The sequence below is a fragment of the Zalophus californianus genome, chromosome 14 (assembly GCF_009762305.2).
Source record: "Zalophus californianus isolate mZalCal1 chromosome 14, mZalCal1.pri.v2, whole genome shotgun sequence".
NCBI lineage: Eukaryota > Metazoa > Chordata > Mammalia > Carnivora > Otariidae > Zalophus > Zalophus californianus.
In genome coordinates, this window is record NC_045608.1 from 41,535,023 (window position 1) to 41,554,953 (window position 19,931).

The window sequence follows — 19,931 nt, forward strand, 5'->3', positions numbered from 1 at the left end:
AGATGACCTCCATTGGAACCCACACTAGACCACCCAGTGCATGTAGGAATGGGTGCCCTTATCTCATCTGCTTCTGGAGGATGTAGAAGCCATAGGCCAATAGGAAGCATCTTCACATTACTGCTACTTCATCATTTATCAGGGCTCACTGGTGCCTACCACATGGGCTTTTATGAGCCAGTAGACTTGTTTCTCTTTTCAGATAGCTTACTTACATCCTTTATTGTAATTCAGCTTTGAAGTACCAGGAAAATGAACTGCTTGCCATAATCATTACTTTGAAAAGTTTAAATATCACCCATTTTGTGCATGGTGTATTTCAAGATTTAAAAAAATTTCATTTAAAAGGTGAAGAAGAGTAGCAACAGTAGTCTTTTCCAAGAAATATCAGGTTTTCTGTCGTTAATTAGTTAATACAGTACTTATAAAGTACTTGGAAGTTGAAAAGCATAGTGTAATTGTTGCCTTTTTTATGAGCACCAATAGACTTTAATCACATTATAAGGTCATAGTCTATCTATTTTGCTACACCAGAGAGTTTTTTTTCCCCTCTGTATATTGTAGGTATTTCCTTAGAAGAAAATATGGAAAGAAATTATTTTCTCTGGTTTCTTTCAGTGTTTCCCGCCTTTAAACCAATTAATATTTTTGCATTTTCTGTGGGTTTTGTAATCTAGTCCCAGGTTCATAGTATCTGGGGGTGGGGGTGGAGGGCACTGTAGAGGGTCTGGCATGATTTGAACCAGGTTTTCTACTCAGACTGTTGCTCCTAATTTTATTCTGATTTAAGCACCTCCATTCTTTTTATTCTCAGGACTGTAAATTTGTAGATACCATTTATCATTCCTCTCTTCAGTCTAGTTGTCCAGCCTGTTATTAAATCCTAAACTTACTGGATTGTTTCCTCTTTACCAAGATGTGAGCTACAGCTTTGGTTTAAATCTTCTGGCCTCTTGTCATTTTTCTGCTTCCCTTTGTTATATAAAACACATTCTTAACATTTGAGAGGGTCCTTGAGCATTCCAGATGAAAGTTTTTTTTCTTTCAACAAGGAATTCCACTTAAACTATGAACAACAGCCTCATACACTGTCAATAGCATTTGTTATCATTATCTTGAGATGTTATTACCTTAAAATTCTATTACCAGTGGAAGTCCTGCCCAAGAAATTCCTAATGGTTTGTTGGGGGAGATAACTAAGGAGATTTTTTCCACTACTGAATTATGTATTTTCCAGTTAATCAAGGTTGACATACTCTTTAAACTTTCATATTGAAGATTCATAATTTAAAAAAAGTTCTGAACAATTATTTATTTATAATATTAATACCCAACAACCTAAGGGGAAAAGAACAATGAATTTATGTTCACATACAGTTACTTATATAGGGGAGGAAAAATTATCCTCTATTGTCTGCATCTCTGGCTGGGCCCAAGAATGAAACAGACATAAGACAGGTTGACAGGAGGAAAAAAGCATACAATTTTATTGAATTTTTACATGTATATGGGAGCCTTCACAAGGGCATGAAGACTGGAAGAAGTGACCAGAGCAGGAAGACCTTTAGACCTTTTAGAGAAAGGAACAATACATTTGTGAAGAATTGACTAGACACAGGCATTTGGGCCATGGGTAGTAAATTGTGAAGAAGTAACTAAGAAGATCAGGGGTAGTTTAACAAGGTTCGTTTATACAGCCTTCTTGGCCCTAAGTTCCCTGTCTCTGGGAATAAAGAAGTCTTCTATCTTGGTAAAGGAGGGTACCTTTTTTACATGCAGCCATATTCCCATGATTATTTTAGCCTTTGGTCTGTATATAAATAATTCCAAATTTTCCCACGAACCATCATTTTATCATACATTCTCTGTTTGGGAGTTTTTTGTTTTGATTAACCTTGTCTGATTAGAATTACCATTCAGGGGATGCCTGGGTGGCTCAGTCCTTAAGCGTCTGCCTTTGGCTCAGGTCATGATCCTGGAGTTCCAGGATTGAGTCCCGCATTGGGCTCCCTGCTCAGCAGGGAGTCTGCTTCTCCCTCTGACCCTCCCCCCTCTCATGTGCTCTCTCTCTCTCTCATTCTTTCTCTCAAATAAATAAATAAAATCTTAAAAAAAAAATCTCTGGAATCTTTAAAAAAAAAAAAGAATTACCATTCAGTTGTTTTTTAAGGATTGTATTCATGTACTTTAATTTAGGTAATGTGTTGTTTGTGCTTTTTTTCCTGAGCTCCTGGAACATACTTTTAAATCTCCTGTTGTCTTATTATCTCTCTGTTGTATCTGTTTTTTGAACAAAAAAACCCCAGAATATTTCACAAATTTGTCATCCTTTCTCAAGGCCCATGCTAATGCAACCTCAATCTTTAATATTATAGAATAGGTACTGCAGCCTATAGGCCATATAATATTACTATCATTTAACTCATAAGCTCCAGTCACGTTTTGGGTAAAGCTGTTGTAAAATTATGCAGCAAACTTGACATATTCCCTTTTATAATTTTCACATTGTAAAAGTTTTTTTTTTTTTTGTAAAAGATTTTATTTATTTATTTGACAGAGAGAGAGAGAATGCACAAGTAGGGGCAGTGGCAGGCAGAGGGAGAGGGAGAAGCAGGCTCCCCACTGAGCAGGGAATCTGATGTGGGGCTCAATCCCAGGACCTTGGGATCATGACCTGAGCCGAAGGCAGATTCTTAACCCACTGAGCCACCCAGGCGCCCCACATTTTAGAAGATTTTATTGTGCTTTATCATAAGTATAGATCATAGATTTTTAAATGTTAGAAATTTCTTAGAGATCCTCTAGTCAATCTTGAACCCCATGAGTCTTATTTCTTTTTACAGTGTCATTAAAAGATTACCCAATTCCTGCTTTCTTCCATTGACATGGAACTTGCTATTTTGGCTGATGTTCTTTTCATTGTTGAAAATTCTGATGTTGAATAGAAAGCACTGTCATTGTCATTCCTGCTCATTAGTTGATATAATGAAAGTAATGCCTTACTTCCTCTTTCTTAAGTCTTCCAAGAAGTTGAAGAGTTTTGTGTAACCCAGTTTTTCTCCATTCACATTTTCCTCTTTTGTAATCTCTATTTCGAAGAAAGATTTTGAGGGAAATTTTAACTTGTAATATCCTATTCTCTTTAATTAACCCAGAACCTTTTAAAATTATTTTACTTCCTCTTTGAGAATGCTGTGCAAATATAGTTTATGAGTATGGATTGTTGTGTGAGTAAAATTATAAAGTAGAAAGTCATTTTTATTAAGAATATACATGATATCTGTATAGTACAAATTCATATCTACTAAGGGGATGATATCAACACTTATTAAATAATAATATTAGACACATGATAAGGAGGACTGACACTGTGTATCCAAAACAAAAAAACCCTGTGATACCAAATAAAAACCATCCACTTAGGCAGGGGGTCCAGAATACCAAGACAAATGAGGAATATAGGTTCCTTCCACACTGAGTGAGGGGAAAACAGCACAGGCTGCTCACTCCATCCAGTGGAGGAGGTAAAATCTTTGAAAAAGCCATTCCAGGATGGAGTAGCTTCAAAGATGGTTTTCATCTCCAATTTCTGTGGACTTCTCTGACCTTTAAAATTGTATGTTAAGAACAAGAAGAAACATCAATGCCCTTTTTCTCCCCATTTCTTTATTTCTGTTTTTCAGACTAAGTAAGATGAGAGGAGAAATAGACTGCTGTTGTTGGTTTCTAAGTGGTATTGGGGAAAACGCAGAGTAAATGATAAAGAAACTTAGTCATGTTTTTTGAAATGTAAATCCAAGTACTCTTAATGACCTAGTGATACTTATCTAAAATGGAACCCAAACTACAACTTCATGAGGACACAGTATTCTAAAATTCTAATCTGGACCACTTTTTTCAGTAACAAATCTCAAATTCTCAACCATCCTCTTTAGGCTGGTTTATACTGTTTGCTCATACTGATTTTATCCTTAAACAAATTAGCAGGTAATTTTCATAAGACATGTAGTTAAAGCAGATCTCCTCATGCTGTATTTGTGCAATTAAAAAAATTTCCCAAATTTATATGCAGGATTTTACATTTATTCTTGTCTCTTTTTTTCTTTGATGTTGTTGTTTCAAACCATTGAGATAATTTTGAATATTGGTCCCATTGATCATCACACCAACCCTTTATTTGGCTTTTAATGAGAATCTGATAAAGATATCTTCATGTACATTCATTTAGATAAAAAATTACAAAATGTTGAATGAGATAGGAGCAAGGTGAGCATCCTATAGTGTGGCACAAAAGTCCTTCCTTTAGGTGGTGGATATTAATCAGCCTGCATGGGTATTTCATGCAGATCAGATAGCCAGGAATTCTGCTCTATTCTCATGCAGCCAAAGTTTCAGAGTTTTAGCTATATGAATCAGTAAGTTCACCTTTTAATGGAGAGGATGTCTAAAATGAAGATATATGACATGGACAGCATTCTCTAGCATAATATTCCATTCCTAAATATCAGATTTTTTTCTGATTTCTTCTGTATTATTTTTATTTATGTTTAAACTCTTTTGTCATGACCCCCTACCCCAAACTACTTCTTTACCCCCTCTCATTACTCTCTGCTCTGTTATCACTTTGAGGCATTCTGAATGGAGCACATAGTTGCAGATGTGCTGATACATAGATATATACCCATGTATATGTATGAGAATTAAGAACCATGCCCTTCAGCATTGAGCTTGAATGATTCTTAACACTTAAATGTTAGCTTTCTAAAGAAACCAAAACAAGGCATTATTTTTATCTTCAAAAATATTGATTTATAGAAATAGAGAAATTATTTGATTTCATTTTCTCCCATCCAGATATAACATGTGGGATTCTAGCCTATGGGTGAAGTAATAAGAAAAGATCAGAGGCAAAGAGATGGCAGGATGCTAGGAATTCTAAATGGTTTTAATAAAATCTTATGATCTTCATATCAAGTGCATGAAGCAGTATCAGACAAGAAAAAAAATGAGTGAAAGATAAACACAGAGTGGTATTGCTTAATAATGGAGGATGAGTTTGATAGATGGTAGACTCCATTCTCTGCTTGAAAGCTGGGGGAGGATAAAGTGGACTTTCCTTTGCAGAAAAGAGAAAATAGCTCTTCTCCACCTTGCTACATGCCCGCAGGTCTGTGAATGTTCTCAAACTTTGTCGGTTATCTTAGCTTTATGGTTCTGAAATAGAGCCTTTCTGGGATGTATTGGCAGAGATTCCTTTTTCATACTTCAAATACCAATTCTGAAAAACCAGTTTTGAATCACTACATTAGAATTCTTAATGATTACTTGCAATGAAGTATCAGTATCAGAGAAATTAAGGGAATGTATAAGGACATCTATTTTAAAATAGTTAGAATTATTTGATGGAAAGAGGCCAGTTACGTAATTATAGTATTTCTGAGTTGGAAGAGATCTTCAGATTATTTAGTCTAACTCCTTCATTTTTGGAGCCCAATCCTTTTGGGAAAGGATTTCTAACATTAAAGAGAATTTGAATAACATTAAAGCTCTTTGTGCCAAGATAAAGCACTTAATAAATAATCCATTAGTTCCATTATGATAACAACAATGAAAGTGAGCATTTATTGAGTGCCAGGTGCTGTTCTAAACACTTTGCATTTATTAGCACATTTAATTCTTACAATCACCATAGGAAATGGGTTTAATTTTTATATCCCATTTTTCTGATGGAGAAGCAGAGGCACACACAGGTAAAGGAATTTGCCTAAAAACTGAGATGTGGTAGAACCCTGGATTTGAACCTAAGAAATCCAGTTCTAGAGCTTATAATACTTGAGCAAGATTCTGTCCTGTCTGTCAGGATTGTAGAGAGATAAAGTCACTACAAATTTGAGGTGTAAACTATTTGCAGAAAGTCAGTTAAGTTGGTGGCAGTTCTAGATTGATAACATAAAAACTTTGGATTTGTTAAATTTAAATGCTATCTCCTATAGGTTTGGAGTTGCTGTATAATAATTTGTCTAGTCTGTGTCCCAGGTTCCTGGCATGGAGTTCTAAAAACCTTGGAATTTTCCAAGTGATAGAAGTATTTTGTTATTCGTGAGTCCCTTAGGTCATTTCTGAGTTTATGCTAATGAGGGGACTCATGGTTAGGGCCCTAGATAGCTTGAGGATGGGCATGGTTACCATGTGATTAAAGGGTTGGGACTTAGAGCCAGCCTGACCTCCAGGGAGGGACAGAGGGCTGGAGATTGAGTTAAATCATGTAAGCAGCGATTTAATCAATCATACTTATGTACTGAAACCCTAATAAAAACTTTGGACACCAAAGCTTGGTTATGCTTCCTGGCTGGTAAACACAGTGATGTGCGAGGAGGGTGAGGTGCCCTGATTCAGTGAAGACAGGACACAGGTGCTCTTTTTGGGACCCTCTCAGACTTCACCCTATTTATCTTTTTATTTGGTTGTTCCTGAGTTGTATCTTTTAAAATAAAACCGTAATCATAAGTATAATGTTTTCCTGAGTTCTGTGAGTCATTCTAGTGGAATTGTCAAGTATTAAGGGGCTTAGGGGAATGTCCCAGGTTTGTAGCCAGTTGGTCTGCAGTGAGGGCAGTTTTGTTGTAGGCTGGGCCCTTTAACTTGGCGGGTCTGTATTAACTCCAGGTGTTTCATACCAGAATTGAATTGAAGTACACCAGTTGGGGTTGAAACAGAATAGGGGTGATTAAGATAAACATTAATCATTACTTCCTCACATTTGGTAACAAAGTTAAGACTTTATTTTATTAAATACTACAGTCAAGGATGTAGAGGGCTACAGAAGCTGACTGGTCTTGAGCTCCTCCTGAAGGATGTACATGTTTGTATAAGTTCATGGTATGAGTGTGTGTACAGAACTGGAATATTTTGAACTATATATGTGATTATATGCTTTGATTACAGAGGAAAAAAAATTACCAGGAGAATAGAAGCTAGAATAGTTTCATTGACGTTGAATCTTCCTTTTCATTGTAAATATATAAACACAAGCAGGAAGGAGTTTATATTACTGAATTCAGTTCCCTTATTGCAGGACATTGAAATGCATGAATTCAGTTATGAAAACTTGTCTAAGGTCACACATCCAGTCAGGGTTGAGCTGGAACTGGGCTCCAATCTGCTGTAAGGCTGGATTGGGATCTAGCCTCGATGTTTTCCAGTCTACAGTCCTATTCACTAAAGAAGTTGTGCATATATCCTAAACACATATTTGTACTCCTTATGTAAATTGGCAAGTAATATATGAATGCGTTCTTACTGAAAATTTCAACAACACAGAAATAACTAGAATAAACATTAAAATTCCTTTTTCCCATAGCAGTCACAGTTCTCTCTTATAGGCAGCCATTTTCACATTTTTTTTTAACATCTTAAATTTGTAATCCTTTCTTTACAGGTTACCTAGACCGCTTTTGATTAAGAAAACTGTAGAAAGTTAGTAACTGCCACAAGCAAACGCCAGGCAGCCGCACGTGTCAATTTTCCACAGAGTCCTGCTTTGCAGGGTCTCCGCTCACACTCGCTGGAATTGGTCGCGGCAGAGTTTAGTCCACAGGTCGCTTCTCCCCGTATTTCTTTGTAAACTCTTCAGCATTCTTACAGAATTTTTTACGGTCCTTAGAGTATTCTTCAGCTAGGTCAGCCCGAAGTGGGTGCTCAGGCTGGGGGTCGTTCACCAGTGCTATGAGGGACTGGATTACTTGGTCGGTTTTGGTTGCTGGCTTCCAGTTTTCAGCACTAATTACTGGCAGACAGACCTGCCCCTTTTCATCGATGTTTGGGTGATAGATCTTTGTTTTAAATGTGATCTTCGGTGGTTTGAATGGGTACTCTGCTGGAAAGTTGATTTCGATTCTGAAGGCCCCCTTATCATATGGAGGGTTGTCAGGAACAATAAGCCCTTGCCAAGTCAATAAATTAGCTTCATCAACCTGGATGTTACGGAAGTTTTTCATTCCACATTTGCGGATTTCTTCAAGCTCCTTCATCAGCCTCCTGCTGGCCGCCATCTTGGATCTGGTGCTGCTGCTTTCCCCCATTTTCACATTTTGATGTGTATTCTTCTAAACATTTCCCCATTCATTTACATACACTTAGTGATATATCAATCAGCTTGGTTAAAAATGCTTTTCCATAAAAGAGTTTATAAATAAAGTATGTATTGCTCTTTAGTTTTCTTCTCATACTTAATGATAGATATTAGGCATATTTCTGTGTCACTGTTTTAGCTCTAATTCATTTGTCTAACTCTTGCATGGGATGTACATATTCAATTATGTATACAAAATAAAAAAGAAGACAACATTCACATTATCTGGCAGAGAAACTAAAGGAGTTTCACTTTTACTTTGTGGCTCTCTATTACTTTCCTTTTATTATTGTTTGCCTCCTATGTTGTACTTGTTCCCTGAAATTAAACTGTTTTTTCTAAATGTCTTTTGTCTCTTTCTCTTTCCTAAATGTATTTATAATAGTTGCCTATTGCAGCATTTCTAACTTTAGCTTATTTAAATACTTCATCATGTAATTAACTGTAAATCTAAGTCTAATTCTTTATGTACTCAGATGAGAAGGGGATTTATCATCATTAGGATCAGAAATTATTCATGGGTTGCAAAGAAAAACAGAAGAACATGGTGTATGCCTTACTTGTGTGTAATCACTTAAAATGTTTTCCTATGTACTTGAGCTGGCATAACATTAGACCTTCATTGCATTATTTACTAAATGTTCTTAGTACAGATTTACAATATTAAGTGGTTGTTCTCTCTACAAAAGATTAGAAATTAAGGATGGGCTCAGTGACTGAAACGTTCACACTTAAATTTTAATCCTACTTAAATTTTTTTTGATGAAAATTGTCCTCTAAATCTTATTTCCCATGCTTGTTCAGTCTGATGAAGACTGCTTAGAGCTTAGTTACATTAAAAGTGGAAACTTTTTTCTTACTGATTATGGTAGGTACCTCACTGTATAAATTATGGTTTCCAAAGTTCATATAATAGATTGCATTAATTCTTTTCTTTACAGTTGAAAGACAAGCAAATTTCAGATGATTTCCCAATAGGTCCCGAATAGAAGCAAGATTTGCAGTATATAAGTTTGATATGAAATATGAATAAGCAGAGCATAATAACAGACATATTAACATATATATGCTTTTTAATTGGAATAATTTTAGTGTAAATGTTTCTGTTATATAGGCCCTTGCTATTAATCAGTTGGCTGGTGACTAAATAAATGAGATTCATGTTGTTGATGAAAAGCTTTTGGTGTATATAAATCATCACTGTGTTTCCTTCCATTCTTCATCATTATCTACTTGAATATATAATGTAATGCTAAGTTCACCACAGCCCAAGTTTTAAATGGTCTGTCATGCCTGACAAGAACAGCAAATAAAGGATAACAGCAAAATTAACAACATAATTAATCAAATTAACTAATAAGGTAATATAAATTTCTTCCTCCAAAAATCTCAAGTTAATATTTCTGGAATTAATAATTTATGGCAACAAACAATGAAAAAGATATATTTTATTTGGGGTATTACTAGATTTGGGACACAGATGAGCAATATATGAAAAGAGGAGGTTTCTTTTTGAGGAATGCTAACATTGAAATCTTGCAGTTTTTTGTTCATCGATTACCTTATATAGGATTATTTTGTTTTATGCGTAATACAGTGTGACATATATAGTCATATAGTGTGACGTATAGTCAATCTACATTCAAATTCTTGATTTTGATGTATTAAAACATACTGAATGAGGGACGCCTGGGTGGCTTAGTCGGTTAAGCATCTGCCTTAGGCTCAGGTCATGATCCTAGGGTCCTGGGATCGAGTCCCACATCGGGCTCCTTGCTCAGCAGGGAGTCTGCTTCTCCCTCTGCCTGCCACTCCCCCTGCTTGTGCTCTCTCTGACAAATAAATAAATAAATAAAATATTTAAAAAAAGAAAACATATTGGATGAGTAATGCTTAAGTGATTTTTTTTTAAAGTGAGGCAGTCTGTCATAGTTGTTAAGACCTGGGACTTTGTAGTCTTACAGATCTGAGTTTGAAATCCAACTCTATCCATGCTAGCTCTGTGATTTTGGGCCACTTAGTTAAGCTCTCCAAGCTTTAGTTTTCTCATTTATAAAATTGGATAATGATACCTATCCATAGGATTGTTTTGAGGATTAAATTGACATGTAAGAAGTGCTTAGCACCAGAATGTCATCACTATACATTCTTTTCATCTATCTATAATTTTACTGATCCTTTATTCTACTATTCCCAGTCTATTTTAAAGCCCATCCAATGAATTCCTTATTTCAGCTCGCAAATTTTTAATTCCTAGGATATTCAGATTTTTTTTAGTTTCCAGTTCTTTGCTGAAATTCCTATCTGATCTCCCATTTTGTCCATCTTTTTCTCTTTAAATATTCACAATAGTCATTTCAAAATCCAAGTCTGCTTATGACACCATCTTGATCAGTTGTGGATCTGCTTCTATTGACTTTTTTCTCACTGATTATAGGTCACATTTTTAAGCTTCAGCCGATGTCTCATAATTTTTATTGTATGCTGGATATTGTATGCAAAAAACAGTAAAACTTGAACTAGATTGTTGTTCCCCTCCCCCTCCCCGCCCCCACCTTGGAGGATATGCTGTCTCCTTTGTAAGGAAGCTAGAGTGAAAGGTTGATATTTTTTATTTTAGTAGAGTTGAGCTGGGTCAGTGCTAGATTTAACTAATTTCAGATCATCTCTGCTTTAAAGTATGTTATGGATGAGTTCAGTTCTACTCCTCAGGCAGGACTTTGTGACTTAGGAACTCAAAGTCAGTGATCTTTCTCTGCTTTTGAGCCCTGCCCTTAGCTGCTGCTTAGTAAGATTGGGGAAGAATTGTTGGATCAGGAAGATCAGCATTACATTTGAGACTCTTCTAGATTTTATGCTATCTCTCCAGTTCATACAGTCATATAATTTTGTTTGTTTATTTCCTTGTTCCAACAAATAAATTCTTATAGTAGACCAGCTCCGCTACTTGTTTATATCCCCAGAAAAGACATATTCTCAGATACGAAAGCAGTCACAGTCTTTACTCAACTAAAAAGGGTTCACACTCTTCTCTGGAATTTTGATTTGTGGCTGTTATTCTTTGATGGCTTTAGAGAAAAGCATACCTTTTAGTTTAGCTGGTGTTTTCTTGTTATGGCAAGAGCAGTATTCTTTTATGATTTCCTATGCTCTAAGTAGAAGTGGAGTCACAGAATTTAGTTTGATACCTTTAATAATAAAATAAGTTGATAGAAGTCCTTCATTAAAGTCCTTGGACAATACTTACATTCAGGGTCATAATGAAATCAGTGTAGTAGAGGATCAGTTAAGACAGACTGGTTAGTATAGTCTCTGGTGAGAGGATTGGCATATTTTAAAATAGCACTGTTAATGATGAAAAACATGAGTATAAAAGATAGGTTGACTATGAAAATCTCATAAAATAGTGAATGAGATAAAGATGTTCAACTTTGCATTTCAAATGAAAGTATAACCAATACAACTCTTATTCCAAGTGGCATTAGCAATATCAAGTTCAAAGTAACAGACATTTTTTTTCCTGTACCTGTTACCTGCCTAGTATTTGAGAGAAGTCATGCCATGAGCCTTTATTTCTTATATTTACTATCTTTTGATTAGCTATACTCTAAACCAGTTAGAGAGACCCTCCTGTTTTACTGGCTGAAGCCTGCTCCTGAAAATTCTGTCAGTTGGCACTGTGTAAAATGAGTGCTCTGGTAGAAAAATAGAGGCTCAACTTCCTTTATCGATCTTATTCACAATGGGAGGCAGAGGCTGTGATCCCTATCCTGCTGGCAGCCCAGTGATATAAATCAGGCTCTTTCACTTCAGTCAGCTTTACCTACGGTGAATAAAATCCATGTCTTTAAATAACATATGGCTGTGCTGTGGTTTCATTGCTCTGAGAGAACGTGATCTAAACTGTCAGTTTCTAATATAAGGAAAGAGGGAAAACCAGGAGGAAATGACAGTGAAGCATTTCATTTATTTTGGGAAGAAAACAGGATATAAAGCTCCAATAAATAAATGAATAACTATATTTGGAGGTTGATTTTAGTGTCTTTGCCTATCTGGTCTTACCTAGAATCTCTGTGGCTCATTGGATTTTGGTGTCTTTATCCTGAACTTCAAGATATTTACCAGGAGAATGTAACGCCTTTTGTTGTCGTCGTTGTTGTTGAATATTTACATTCATGACAGTACGTACTGTAAGACAGAAATTTGATTCTGACCTTACACTAAAGAGTACATTTCTGAATCCATGCTTTGAAAACATATACTATATCTCCAAAAGAGAAACAAATAAGAGCAACAACCACCTGTTACCATTATACTAACTTTATGTACTTTCTAAGTGCTATGCTCTGTAGTACACAGATCAAGTAGTTAAGAAAATGCTGAATGGAGTCTAACACCATTGGACATATTGTGATAAGTGAACATATAAGACAAGAAAAAAATTTCAGGTTGAAATAGTACTTTTTGAGGACATATCTAAGCACTTAGATAAAAGGGACCATTGAAGTACAGCTCCAGAGATAGGCAGATTTTAGATCTCCAAAAAGAGATAAAAGAAGGATGGTTTTAGTGTCAAAGGTCCTGATGTGTGTGTGTGTGTGTGTGTGTGTGTGTGTGTGTGTGTGTGTGTATACATGAGACACAAATCATGAAGTCATCCCTAAATTCTAAAAACTTTCTAAAAAATTCTAAAGAACTTTTTGGATGTAATTCCTAGAATGTTTATTTACAATTTTACTGCATGTTTTACTTTGTACTTTGTCTGTATGTATTTCCCCAGTGTTCTAGAACTGCATTCATCTTTCAGATTCTCTGCTGCTGTGCTAGAGAAACACAGGCTCTGTTGATAGCTGTATACTTAGAAATTTAAATGTAAGCTTAGGAAAATTTCTCCTGAAGGTCATGGAAAACATTTTGGACCCTGGAAAATGGACAAAGGTAGTCTTTTCTAGGTAGAAAAGTTCAAATGAGTAACTCTGAGCTGATACCTTCTATTTGTCCCTTAGGATCAACTTTCTACTTTTCTGTACCCTGTTCTCTGTCTCAGGAGGCTGACCTGTATGGTCTTTGTCTTCAGATGGGTTTGGCCAGGGTGTGTGTCGGGGGGTACCTGGTAAAAATCAGAGGGAGAGAGGAGAGAGCTGACTGGGTATTTTTTCCCCCAGATTCTTTACTGTGAGGAAGTCTCTGGTCCTCTCAAGGGATTATTCTCTACTTGACTTTCTCCCTCCAGATTCCAGTAACACTGCTTCCCTGGCATAGGGATAGTCATAGTCAGGCTACTAGCAGCCCTGGGTGACTCTCCTATATATTGTAGTTCCCTGATAGCATTGCCTTTGCGTAATCCCTTTGTAAATAAACTCTTCAAATTAGCCGATTTCAAGTGTGCCGCCTGCTTCCTGTTGGGACTCTGGTAAAAATTCTGTTAATCCACAAGAAAGCAAAGTTATTAAGGATCTGTATATTAAGCACACAATGTTGTTAAATTTACACTGGACCAGTGTTTAATGCTTAACTTCACAAAAAAAGCAAAGAACAATATTATTTTCTATTACCTAGAAGAATATTAAGGCAAGACTATTAGGATTTCAAAGACCATGTACTATCATGCTTTTACAAATTCGTTTTTAAGGAAAATAAAATTTTGTGTATGCAGCCCAAAGCTTGGTATCAGCTTTCCCTTTTTCTTATGGAGGTATGTCTGCTTTCAAATCTTTCTTGACTTTTATAAAAAGACACCTTAAAAAAAGCTAACTGATTTATTTCATGGAATATAATTATGATTTTAATGGAAACAATGATTTTGTACCATATTTTAGGAAGACTTTTTTGACATCAGGGTCTGCTGAACCATGGATATATTAAATTAGAGAGACTGTGGAATTTTCTTTCTGATGGGGATGATAGGGAACATCATAGTATAGTTTTTACTTGTGAAATTGACTTAGCCTCAGAGCTATAAAAGTATGAAGTGGCTTTTTTTTTTTTTTCAAATGTTCTTCTTCCTAGATATGTAGGAGTCACCTCAAATCAATATGCCAATTAAAAAAAAGGTTTTATTTATTTATTTGATAGAGAAAGAGAGTGAGAGAGCACAAACTGGGGGAGAAACAGAGGGAGAGGGAAAAGCAGGCTCCCCACTGAGCAGGGAGCCTGATGTGGGGCTAAATCCCAGGACCCTGGGATCATGACCTGAGCTGAAGGCAGATGCTTAACCGACTGAGCCATCCAGGCGCCCCTCAATATGCCAATTTTAATTCAAGGAGTATTTCTTAAGCATCTAACATGTACTGGAGCCTGTAAATGGAGACAGTGGTAAATACCACAGCATGGTCCACAATTTCTTGCAGATTATAGGCTAGCAGAAAAGACAAATATGGCATTTTTAGTGTGATGAGTATTATGAAAGAAGCATGAGAAAAATCTAGGTTCTCATCTGGAGAGAAGCCAATCATATTTTCCTAAACCATTACCACCTACTTATCCAAGTTAGAAGCCTGACAGCCATTCTTGAATTCTGACCCTCAACAACTGGTCATCAAATTGTACCTTATACCTGTTCCCATTTCTGCATCATTAAGACTATTGCCCTAGTTGAAGTCCTTGTTATTTCTCTCCTGGTGTCCTGCACCTATTCCTGTTTCCAGTCTCACCCTTCAAATCCACATTTCACATTGTCATCAGAATATTGTTTATAAAGCAAAACTGATTATTATAGCCATGCAAAAAAAATTCCTCAATGACTTTCCAACCTATGAAAGATAAGACATTTTTCTTTAGTTTGGTGTATGATGATCTCCATGACCTGGACTCTGCATCTACCTTCCATTGCATCCCTCCCCTTGAAGGGCAGGCACTAAGTAATGAATGAATGAATGGGAAAGACATTTAAAATGATTTGATTTAACAGAGATGAATATATAAAGATGTTTTATTAAACTGCACAGAGATGTAGGGAATGATTCTATGCTAGTTAAGCTCCTCCTTCGTCCCAAATAACTTCATTCATTCATTCATTCATTCATTCGAAATTGATTTAATACATGCATATATTGGGCTCCAAAGGGATATATAAGAAACATCTTCTGATGTGAACTGCATTTGCAATTTCCCTGGCAAGATAATCCCAATTAGGCATTAATGCAAGGCCACATTTGCAGTTTGAAAGCACTTGCTGAAGAAATTCATGGAGAGAGAATATCCCCTGTGGGGCAGAGGCTGACCTAGATTGGAGGTGAGTGCTGCCCTGTGGGTATCTCTGTTTTTGGTGGAATTTGCCACACTTTTCTTGGAAACCAAAGAGTTTTCAAGCAGAACTTTACCAGACCTCTGTAGAGCTCAGACCTCTCACCGCTGAGGTCTGAAATATAGAAAAGTGGCTGATGAACTGATCATGCTCTGCTGGCATCCTTCAGAGATGGAACTGGAACCACTATCCTACCTCTCCTTGGGTTCTTCAGTGTGGCCCTTATCTCTGAGAAATGTCCAGGACCTGAGTGTAGGCTGGGGAAATGGTGAGGCACTGCTATTTAGTAGATTCCCAGACACTCCAGTGAGAGGTTAAGACAAATTATTGAACATGTAGGGAACAGAAGTAAGTCTGCTTTTTTTTTTTTTTTTTTTTGTGGTTGGCAGTTGAATATGTAAATTCAAACCTTCCTCTGCTTTGACTTGGGAATTATGCTACAAGATATCCTTCTTGGACAAGTTACATGATGGCTTTTCATTGCCACTTCAGTGAAAGGAATCTGGCACATATCTGATAATGCCTTTTCCCTTGGTAGCTCTTCTTTCCAATTGTGATGTGTTCTTAAAGAGCCAAGGAAAGCATCAATCCACATAAGGTTTTGTTTTGTTATATATAAACCCAAATATTAGTGCATTTATTGTGTAGAGAGCCTATCTCTGGAATCCTCTGTGTAGTTAACTTTCTAAGGTTTTGGTCAAAATGTTTTTTTTTTTCTCCTTTTCATAACTGCATGTTTTATTGATACCCATTACTGAAATTATGTTTTAACAGTGGGATAAAAAAGGTATTCTTTTGGTTCTGGAGAGAGTAACCTACTTGGAAAATAGTTAAAAATCAATTTCTCTCAATCTTAATTTCTGATCTGAAAGGGAAGGAACCTTAGCACAGAAATTTCTTGGTGATTTCAATGAAAATTAAAGTTCTTAGGGTGGCTCAAAGATTGTCATCAATAAAATAAAATTAGGATTTCATAAGAACCATACCATTGAGAACTCAGCTTCTCTAAAAGATCTCAGTAGGCCTATTTCATAGCCATTGAAAAGGGTCACAAATGTCACTTAAGTAGTAATGAATGGAACCTGATTGCTTTTGCACTTCCCTTTGTTTTTGAGTCTGTGACTTATTTCTAATTAGTAGTTTTTTTCTAGTGATAAGTAATATAATGTAACTGCTAAGCCTCATATCTTTATTGAAAAAAGGCTATTAATTTCATAAAATAGTGTTAGATGTCTGTGGATATATTTCTAAGCATTTTAGGGGTAAACTTTGCTTTATTGATAATAGCTAATATTTGAGAAATGTTTACTTTGTGTCCATTACCACTTTAAATGTTTTATATGCAACAATTCATTCACTCCTCAGAATAATCTTACGAAATAGATACTATTAGTATTCATTTAATAGTTTAGGAAAGTAAGGTACAGAGAATTTAATTAACTTTTCTATATTCTTTTAGGTAGTTAATGGTGTTTCTGGGACTTGAACCCAGATAATCTGACTTTAGAATCAATGCTTTAAGGTCGCACTGTATTGCTGCTTCATAGAAGATTTCAACTGATGTGCCACTGTAGAATGATCAGGTGATTTGGAAGGTCATGGAAAATCTTAAATCCACAGAAAATGACATTTTGTACTCCCGTGTGTCATCTTTTTGGAACCTTATTTTGACATTTGAAATTAATTATCACTTAGTGAGAAACTCTGTGTGTGGGTGTATCATTTAAGAGGAGAGAACTGAATATTCTTGTTTTTTTCAGAGTGCTGGAGATGGTGGTTAAGTCTCGGTAGTAAGATGTGGTTAGAAATTGCAAAAGAGGGGTAAGCAATGGAAAGGAGGAATGGCAAAGATGTCACATTGGAAGAATAATTGGAAGGATAATTAAGGATGTTAAGATGTCTTGACAGGGAGGTGAGTTTGGTCCATCATGTGTTCTGTGGCCACACAAAGCCATGTGAAGGCTCTAGTTAATCTTTCTCTTCTTTCATTCTTATTTTTTTTAAAGATTTTATTTATTTATTTATTTTTGACAGAGAGGGAGAGAGAGAGAAGCAGGAAAGTGGCAGGCAGTGGGAGAGGAAGAAGCAGGTTCCCTGCTGAGTAAGAAGCCATATGTGGGGTTTGATCCCAGGACCCTGGGACCACAACCCAAGCCAAGGGCAGCCGCTTAACCAACTGAGCCACCCAGGTGCCCCTCTAGTTAATCATTCAAGGCCAGAATTAGATAGTGTTTCTAAGGAGTGAATGATATGTAGATGTTGTCATTTGAGAGATTGTTCCAGAAGCTGCTTATAGAGTGCATTGCAGCTGGAGATATCAGGTAGTATCCTAGCTAAGAGGCTGTCATTTTTCCCAGATGGAAATACAAGGCTGGGATTAGATATAAAACAAAGCAAAAATTCAAGAGGTGCTGCAGAAAAGATATGTAAGATTGATATGGTGATAAAATTGGAGATGCTAATATGTTATAAGAGAATGAAGGGGATTCTAAAACTGAATTTGAGGATTAAAACATTACACGTATGGGGACTGGGTAGCTCAGTCAGTTAAGTGTTGGACTCTTGACTTTGGCTCAGGTCATGATCTCAGAGTTATGGGATCAAGCCCCCTGTGCGGCTCCACACTCACCTCAGTGTGCTTGTCCCTCTCCCACCCCCTCAGTCCTTCACTCTGCATGCACTCCCTCTCTCTCTCTCATAAATAAATAAATAAAATCTTAAAAAAATATTTCACATATCATCAGCATATTAAAATAGAGACATCAAATAGACATCTGGACACAGGGAGTAGACTGACTGGATATTTGGTTATCAGTAGCATGAATGTATCATCTTTTGCTCAGATCATTGCATGGCCTCTGGGCTGGTCTTGCTGTTTCCCCTCTTGTCCCTTTCTGGTTCATTTTCCATGCAACAGCCAAAGTGATCTTTTAAGGAAGTAATTGGAACATATTGCTTCCTACTTAAATTTCTTTAGTATACTGTTTTCAAATAGGGAGGAAATGGATGCTTAGGAGGCATTTTTGAAAGGAGAGGCCATGTTTTGAGCTGTCACAGTGAAGGTAGGGCTACTGTCTTTTAGTTGGCCTAAGACAGGAATTCTCCATATCCTGAACTATGCTGACATTCATATGCCTTCATTATAAATTATTATTTCCCTTCCTTAGTACCATTTAGACATTATATTGGGTTTTTAAAAAAGATTATATGTGTATAGGTAACATATAGAATATCTATGGAATTCATTTCAAGATAAGGGAATTTTATAAAGTATTTCTTATATAATATTACTTACTGTCTTTTAATTTTTTTGTTCATCATTGAAGGAAAATAAGGAAGAAATCATAAATATTCATTCAAAAGAATATATTGAGATTTGGAGGGACATTCTAAACGTAGATAAGTCTAAATTTAAACACAATTATTTTTAAGCCTTGAGTTCATCTCATTATCACTAACAAGAATGGGGCGCCTGGGTGGCTCAGTTGGTTAAGCGACTGCCTTCGGCTCAGGTCATGATCCTGGAGTCCCGGGATCGAGTCCCACATCGGGCTCCCTGCTCGGCAGGGAGTCTGCTTCTCCCTCTGACCCTCTTCCCTCTCGTGCTCTCTATCTCTCATTCTCTCTCTCTCTCAAATAAAAAATAAATAAATAAATAAAATCTTTAAAAAAAAAAAAAGAATGAATACAGTGCCGGGTGCCACCCTGAAGTAAATTTGAGTTAAGAACACAAGGGCTATCATCCTGAGTCAGGCCTGGGCCACACAACCTGGAATGGCTATCTCAGAGAGTGGCACAGAGGGCAGGTTGGAAACAGACTAAGTGACAATTCTGACATCTGTGTAGATGTTAAGTTGTACCATTCCTAATTTCCCTTGGTAAGTTATGATAAGTATGCCATTAATAAATTCGTTCTGAGGTCTTTCTGAATCTATTTATATTTTTGTTCTATACCAATTTTTGTGAGAGTGAGCTCTGTCAGTTTACTACCAACTGTCCTAAGCAATGTGTTCTCAAGCTATGAGAGATGCTTCCTAGGATAAATTCTCCAGAATTTAGTGAGTTGCAGAGATTCACAAGAACAGGGGCTCCCCATCCATTGTACACTGATCTATCCAGTTATTCTGTAAAATGAGTTCTGGGGTGAAATATACTTGGAAAACACTTCATATTATACCCTTTTCTAGGAGAATCATGGGGCACATTAGCATACTGAAAATCCTTGGAAGGAAAGGAAATGTGCTCGCAAAACCTCTCTATGTGCAGCACCTTGCAGAGCTAGTGTTCCGTGGGAAAACTGCCCTAGTAGTTTAGGAACTCTTGGAGCTTTTCATATCTGTAGACCGACTAAGGGAAGATTGTTAGATGATAAGTAGAGCATTTTCCATTCTCCTAACCCATTTCTATTACAGATTGTTGACTATGAGTGTTGGGATAGTCGGCCAGTTCTCTTAATGATTTCTATCACCAATATCAGGGCAACCAACAAACAAAGACAGCAAACTCTTTGAAAGAATATGGGATTTGGAATGATGAGATGTAAGTTGGAATCTG

The 19,931-nt window shown here is 36.5% G+C and overlaps 2 protein-coding genes across 2 annotated transcripts in view; one reads left to right on the forward strand and one right to left on the reverse strand.

Moving 5' to 3' along the window:
- Window positions 1–19,931, forward strand: part of METTL4 (methyltransferase like 4) — a 174,132-nt gene that overhangs the window by 125,254 nt on the left and 28,947 nt on the right. The gene's annotated exons all lie outside the window — the stretch shown is intronic.
- On the reverse strand, window positions 7,578–8,071 carry LOC113913216 (ubiquitin-conjugating enzyme E2 L3). The gene has a single exon (XM_027577314.2). It carries the CDS (start codon window positions 8,049–8,051, stop codon window positions 7,587–7,589), a length of 465 nt encoding a protein of 154 aa, XP_027433115.1. The 5' UTR covers window positions 8,052–8,071; the 3' UTR covers window positions 7,578–7,586.